The following is a 7,506-nucleotide window of genomic DNA, read 5'->3' as shown; positions in this document are numbered from 1 at the left end:
TACTGAGCCAAGTTTTAGCAAAGAATCCTGATAAGCATGTTTTACAATTACCTCCTTCTCCTAAACACTAGATACCTAAACAATTCACTCTTAGCAATTTTCCATTCACTCCTTTAATCTCTCCATTGAATACAAGTATCCATTTTTTTCTGCAGCATTCAGAATTGAGGTCAATCTCTCTCTTGTGTTGCAATATTATTGAATAAAGTTTTTCCTGCCATTTTCAGCATGTGCCATAATAATTTTCTTTTAACAGTTCTCTTGCCACAAATTGGGTTGTGCTCATACCAGGGATTCCTACAGCTTCACTCATGCAGGCTGACCAGGGAACCCTCCCAACAAGGGTGACGTAGCTCCTGGCAAAGGGGCTCCTTTTGAATAAATATTATTCAGGTTCTCATGATTCATTTCCCCAATTAGGTCTCAAATCTTGGGCTTCCCTTTCAATCTTGGCATTGCCCAATTTTTGTAAGTATCCTGAAGAGTCAGTTTAGCCAGAACTTGCCACCTCTGATATTAGATCACTCCTGATATCCACTCAGGCTCCTCCAGCCCCACCATCTCCAGGGTGTGTCTGACCACTTTTGCCTGCCTTCTACAAAAATGCTGACCAACCTTTATACCCAGAATTTCACTTAACTCAATGCTTCCTCTTAGAAATTTTCTACCATCGATCGCCACAGTGCTCTTTGTCTATAAATTCCCAATTTTTCATGTTATATTTTAAGTTGAGCTCAATCTCTCTCCTCTACTGCAAATCCTATGTAGTCACCATGTATAAAGTCTGCGTTACTGTTACTTAACCTGTGTCATAATAAATGGGTTTTTGACTTTAATTCTATTCCAACTGAGAGTCTGTGGCCAGAGTGATAAAGAGCATGATTTTTTGTGAATCTGACATCATTCCATGAAGATACTCTTTGCAATTATCTGAATGAGTATTTTTTTCCTAAATATCCATATGTTGAAACCTAACCTTCAACATGATGGTATTAGGAGTTGGATGCATTTTGAAGTGGTTTGCTCATTAGGGTGAGCTCTCATGAATGGAATTGGTGACCTTGTAAATGAGGTTGACAGGACATACCTTGGATCTTCTGCCATGTGAGACACATTGTGGAGGCACCATTTGTTAAGCAGTGTAAGCGCTCAGCAAACACTGAATCTTCCAGCAGATTGATCTTGGACTTTTCAGCGACCAAAACTCTGAGAAATAAATTTCTGTTGACTACAAGATACCAGTTTATGGTATTTTGTTATACCAGACAGAATGGAATAAGACACCCTTCATTAACATGGGGATCAGTTGTTTACTTCAGACCATAAGCACAGTTGAGAGGCAGCAACCCGTCCAAGCCACAGTTTACCCACGTTCTAAAGTATGTTCACTTTACTACAGCAGGGCACCTTTCAGAACTACTGTCCAAGGTTCTGAACACATGAGTCCCTGATATGAGAACCTTCCTGATGTTGTCAGTGACTTAGAAATCAGGCTGTTGTTGAGGGAAGGAAGGTGTGACCATGAGGACAGGAGCACAGGGTCCAGTCATCTTACATCCTTCAGATTTTCCCAGAAGCAAAAACCCTGACAGAATAGATGGGATGACTTAAATATTTAAAAATTGATGTCTGTGGATTTGACAGCAAACGTTTTATTACTACATTTTTAACAAGAGGCAGTCTAAGTTTTAAACAAAATTCCATTTTAGGAGAACTGTGACTTTGAGAATTCTGCATGTGACTCAAAGTGATGGGCATTATAGGGCTCTGCATTCCAGGATTTAAGTACTCTTGGATCTAGAAATCAGGGGTGAGAGGTACAATTACTTTATCTCTTCACATCTATGGTGACGATGCACATTTCTTTTTCATAATTTTTCTTCCTATCTCCACAACCTTAGGCTGTGATCAGTTAGGAGAACTGGTCCTCAGGAAGCAATGTTTACATAAGGTGGGGACAAGGAGGATTACAGTGAGTCCGAGGATGTGATGACAGCCTGATTCATAAAAATTCCTATAAATGTGCATCAGCAACAAAAAAGAACGTTTTCCTATATGGATGAAGGTATTTGACTTGTCTCCCTTGGGGTAAAGTTGCTGCTACCAGCAGAGACAGAGAGGAGTCACCTTGACCTATGCAGAGTGTGGGAATTTCTTCTGTTGCATTCACCATGGTCTAGGGCAACTGCATCAAACACCTGACAGTGCCCAAGTCACCAAGGACAATGGGAACTTAGCGTTCAAGGCCTAGGCCATCCCACCAGCCAAGCAACATGTAGTCATCACCAACACCAAAGTGCTGGCCATGACTTAGAAGAATCTAGACTGGACATGAGATGGGACAGCGATGAGTGTTAAGTGATGACCACAGGTCCAGCCACAGTGTGGACAGTGAAGCCTGATCCATGAACTCTCGCACTGTGACTTCCATGCACATTGGGGCTGGCTACTGTTTGAAAGCCCTCATTGCAAAGTGTACTGAACGTTACACTGTGGGGATCAAACCATCAAAAGTGGACGTCGAGGACTCACTCTAGTGGGTTCCTGTTGATCCCATTCGTGTCGACTGAGCCAACACAGATTATAGCAGCCATTGCATTAGATATTTCTGAGCATACATGATTCACCTGTAGCTGGGAGAGTGCTCAGGTGATGTATGACTTTCTCCATTGCAGTGGGGATTCTGAGGATCAATGTCTGATGAATCACAGAAGTGCAGAGACTTTAGTCCTTCCAGGGATGATCATCAACAACAGAGGGAGAAGCAGGGAGGCAAATGCTCCACTCCTAGGGCCTGAGGATGTTACACGGATTCTCCAGAGACCTTGAAGTGTGGGGCTCTACTTCCTACTGGCGGTGACCTTCACAAAATGAATCTCTTTCATACACCATTGATATGAGTTGAAAAAAGATAAAAATAAAATTCCGTACATCTTCACACTTCTCTGGAGTAGCCTTCTTATAGGATCTAAGCACAAACACCAATTCATTAAAATAAATAAATACAAATAAATATAATAAATAAATTTAGAGCCCAGATCACCACTTATGAAAATAAACATTTTTCTGTCCTGCATGCATCACCCCAGGCACATGATGGCCCCACCCGTGCTTGCTTTCAATTTTGAAGATTGTCTCCTTCCCAGAGTTCATGCACCCAACACATCCCACGATGTATCAGCCTTCATAAGGGGTGAAGGATTAAACTCCACATGAGCTACAAGGTGACACATGGATACTGTATTAGCTGTCAAGGGCTGCCATAACAGAGCACCATAGACTTGGTGACTTAAACTAAACATACATAGATATAGTAATTTCACAATTCTGGAGACAAGAATTTGAGATCTAGATGTCAGAATATTTGATTTCTTCTGAGGTCTCTCTCTTTGAGTTGTGAATCGCTGTATTTTTCCTGTATTCATATGGTCTTTTATCTCTACATGTCTCTGTATTTATCTCTCTTTCTTGTAAGGACATCATTCATTTTAGAATAGCGCCTGCCTTAATTGTGATATTTTATGTTAATTAATTTTTGAGAACCTATCTCTAAATATAGCCACATTCTTAGATGAGGGTTTTAGGAATTCAACATATAAGTATAAAAGAAACATTTTCCATTCAGTAATATAAACAAAATACTGTTGTATTTATGCAGACCTTTAATGGGCTGGGGATGCTTAAGGAAAATCTGTTTCTATGCATAGGGTACTTTATAACCTTTGGTGCAACACGACTCTCCTTCAGGACACATAACATTGCAGGTGGCTGGGTCCTACCTCAGAGGCTCAGATTCAGGGCTCCTGGGAATGGTAACTTGAGTACAGAGAGAGGCTCTCCAAAGAATCATAACTTGATTGGGAACAGAACATTACAAAAGGCATATGTGAGTCATAGGAAACTATGTGCATGTTCAGGGATGTAAATGAAGGCAAAGTATTTCAAAGGAAAAAAAAATAATGGAGAGTTCTGCAATTGTTGTGTATAATCCTGCTTGTTTACAGGATCAATGACAAGAGTGTCAGTAGTCTGAGGTTGGACAGAAATTTGCTGGGCAGATGTCCTTGCAAATGTGTGGTAAGGCTGTGATGGCCTCTGTGCAAGGCTGCAGTTATGCAGTTCTTTGTGGCAATTCGTGTTACCAGGTGTGTGTGCATGAACACCCTCCCTTCACAGCTTTCCCAGCTCTGTCAGTTTTGTTTGTTTAACACAAGTGACTCCATTATAATTCTGACAACTCTCACAGGTACAACTGATACTCTGCATCTCAAATCAACTCGTGGCTGATGCTGGTGCAAGGACCACCTGGTGAAAGTCGCCTGTGTTGAGATCACCGTGGACACCAGCAATTGCATTTCTCATTCCAGCGCTTCTGCGCGTTCCAGGGCCCAGGGGTGAGGTACAAACTTTTGTGTATTGCTGTCACATTATCCTCTCTGTCACATGAGGCTCAGATGAGCCTCCTTCCTGGTCCCCAGAGGTTCTGGTTTATGAACCCTTGGGCTGATCCCCTGGAGGGCATGGCGGTAAATATGCAAACTCAAGTGGGGGGACTTTCCATTTAATCTCAGGGCTCCCCTCCACAGTGGAGTCCCCCTCACCGCCCAGCTGGGTCCTCAGTGCGTCCTCTTCTGTCCTCCTCCAGGATGGGGTCTGCCACCGTCCTTGCCCTCCTCCTGGCTGTTCTCCCAGGTCTGTCCAGGCACAGAGTTTGGGTCTCAGAGGGGAGTGCGCAGTTGGGGACCACAGATCTGAGTCCTGCATCTCCCACACAGGTACGTGTGCCCAGGTGCAGCTGGTGCAGTCTGGGGCAGAGGTGAAAAGGCCTGGGGAGTCTCTGAGGATCTCCTGTAAGACTTCTGGATACACCTTTACCAGCTACTGGATCAGCTGGGTGCGCCAGGCTCCAGGGCAAGGTCTGGAGTGGGTGGGGAGGATTGATCCTAGTGATTCGGAAACGCGCTATGGCCCGTCCTTCCAAGGCCATGTCACCCTCTCCGCTGACAACTCTGCCAGCACCGCCTACCTGCAGTGGAGCAGCCTGAAGGCCTCGGACACAGCCGTGTATTACTGTGCAAGAGACACAGTGAGGGGAAGTCAGCGTGAGCCCGGACACAAACCTCCCTACAGGGACACACGGGGCCACCAGGGGGTGCTGAGGACCCACCAAGCTCAGGGCTGATTCCATGAGCAGGTGCAGAAGTGCCTGTCCTTCCTGTTGGGTTCAACGGAACCATCCACTCTCCACGTTCTCAGCTATCCCCTGAGACATTTTATGTCTTGTTATTTGTATCTTTAATTTCTCACGCCCTCAAGGGTTAATGAAGGAGAATCTGACATGGTCATTTTGCAGATGAGATGTGGCAATGGGCATGCTGCCAGCACAAATCTGGACTTCACCTCTTGGGCACGAGGGTTGACAATCAGCTCTGTATCTCATGAATATTCATAAAAATAATATATAAATAAATATATCAATTAACTATTAAAAAAGAAGATTCACTAGGGTCATTTTGTTCCTGAATTCCTATAAATCATGTTTCATTCTCAACAAACAGATCATCCTGAAGATTCTCCTCATTTCTTTTTTAGAACTAATTTTACTCATAGAAAAACAGCTGCATAGTCCTGTCGCTCTGTGTCCCACACTCACACCTTTGTCCTCAGACAAGTAGCATTTGGCCCTTCATGGACCCATTCACTCTGACAGACTACCTCTTCCCCTCATGGTTTTGAATTGTTTTGATCATCATACACCCAACCCCACATTGTCTCCTAATTTGCATCGTATGTGTCAGTCCATCCATGGACAACCTGGATAGGCCACCTGAAGCATGTCACCTGCAGCTTCCTCACTGTGCTGCTGAGCCCATGTGTCTTTCACATGCAGAACCATGTAATTCAGGCACTACTTCTAGTCTATCCTGCATCAAGTTGGAGGCACAGGTGGCTAATGACCCCACAATACCTATAACAACTCATGTACCTTATGCCATATAATGTACTGATGGCTCCACCACCTGCAGGACACACTGGTAGGCAAATCTATGAGATGCTGTGGTTGCACAGTGATGCTTTGTGTGTCCAGGTCACACTCAGTATAATTGTTGTCTCCAGTGTCCGGAGCCCATGTATGAAATCAAATATCTGTGCGCTCCAATGTTATGGAACAGAGCCGAAGAAGGGCTAAAAGAATTATCTAAAAGAGGAAAAGCTTTCAGAAAGGCAAATAAAATATAGTAGATGAAAAGGATCTAAGTATTCTATTTAAGAAGGTGGACAAAGGGCAGAGAATGTGTATTTAAACCAAGCACACTTTTTTTTTTTTTGGCTTTTATTTACTTTTCTTCACACATGGCAGGGTAAGTAGAACACAAAGAAACAATGACTCAAAGACTTTTTTGAGTAGATTCCTTTCATGGAACACAAGATGTTGAGCCCATTTTTAGGAGCAGACATTATCTGTGAGCCACATGTTGCCTATGGGTGGAGGATGAAGATGGCGCCTGCAGGAAGTATGCGAGGCATAACCCAAGATAGCTCCAAAAGGCTTTTATTAGTCCTCCAGTATTTCTGCACTCATGAACCCTGTGTGATCGCTATGCTCAACATGTTAGTACAAAATGCATGTCCAGTTCACACAGAAATGACCATATGAGGACATAGCAAGAAGACAGCAACCTGCAAGCCAAGGAGAGAGGCCTCAGGAGAAACCAAGCCTGCTGGCACCTGGATCTTGGACTTCCAGGCTCCAGAACTGCTTCAGGACCTGTTGTGTAGAAGATAGAAAAGTGGAGAAAGGATCTGCACAGTGGAGACGGCCACCTTGCCAGTGTGATACCTGCCATCACTGAAGTCACCACCAAAGAAAGCCTTCATCACCAGTGTTCCCTGGACTTTGGACTTCCAGCCTCTGAAACTCCATTTTGCCAGCGGTAGTGGCAGCAGTGGCAGCAGCAGCAGAGGAGCCGGCGGTAGCGGCAGCAGTGGCAGTGGCATAAGTGGCGCCGGCCGTAGCAGTGCCAGTGGCAGCAGCGGGGGAAGTGGCACCAGCAGTAGTGGCAGCAGTGGCAGGAGCAGGGTAAGTGGTGGCAGCAGAGCCAGCAGCAGCAGATCTGGTGGCAGTGGTGCCATTGGCAGCGGCATGAATGGTGGCAGCAACAGCAATGGGGGAAGCAGCAGTGGCAGGAGCAACACAATGCGGTAAGACCCCATCACCCAGCAGTCCGGCAGGGTCAAAGCTGACCAGAGAGGTGGCTCCCCGGAGAGGCCCAGGACCTGAGGCAACCACACACGCAAGGTACTAGATGCCAACTGAGTAGTCACTGAGGTAGCCATACCAAATTGGCAACCACAGCAACATCTTAGTCAATAGTGTCATACCTGTGGACTGTGAAACCCTCTGCCACAATGAATAAACATCAAAGAAAATATACCAGAAATATGAAAAATCAAGAAAGTACACCACCCAAAGATAATAAATCTCAAGCTCTAGATCCTATAGAA

General features: G+C 44.7%; 1 protein-coding gene across 1 annotated transcript; it reads left to right on the top strand.

Annotated features, from left to right (window-relative positions):
• Nucleotides 1-4,646: 4,646 nt before the first annotated feature.
• Nucleotides 4,647-7,203, top strand: LOC103609344 (uncharacterized protein DDB_G0282077-like; the record flags this gene model as incomplete). The annotated part of the gene is made up of 3 exons (XM_008593671.1): nucleotides 4,647-4,692; nucleotides 4,776-5,152; nucleotides 6,911-7,203. Coding segments are annotated over exons 1-3 (716 nt in total), but the record flags the coding sequence as incomplete, so codon positions are not given.
• Between the last annotated feature and the right edge of the window lie 303 nt (nucleotides 7,204-7,506).

This window comes from Galeopterus variegatus, unplaced genomic scaffold, assembly GCF_000696425.1.
Source record: "Galeopterus variegatus unplaced genomic scaffold, G_variegatus-3.0.2 Scaffold9507, whole genome shotgun sequence".
NCBI classification, from domain to species: Eukaryota; Metazoa; Chordata; class Mammalia; order Dermoptera; family Cynocephalidae; genus Galeopterus; species Galeopterus variegatus.
The sequence above is the reverse complement of the archived record's forward strand: the minus strand, read 5'-3'. Positions and strand labels throughout refer to the sequence as shown.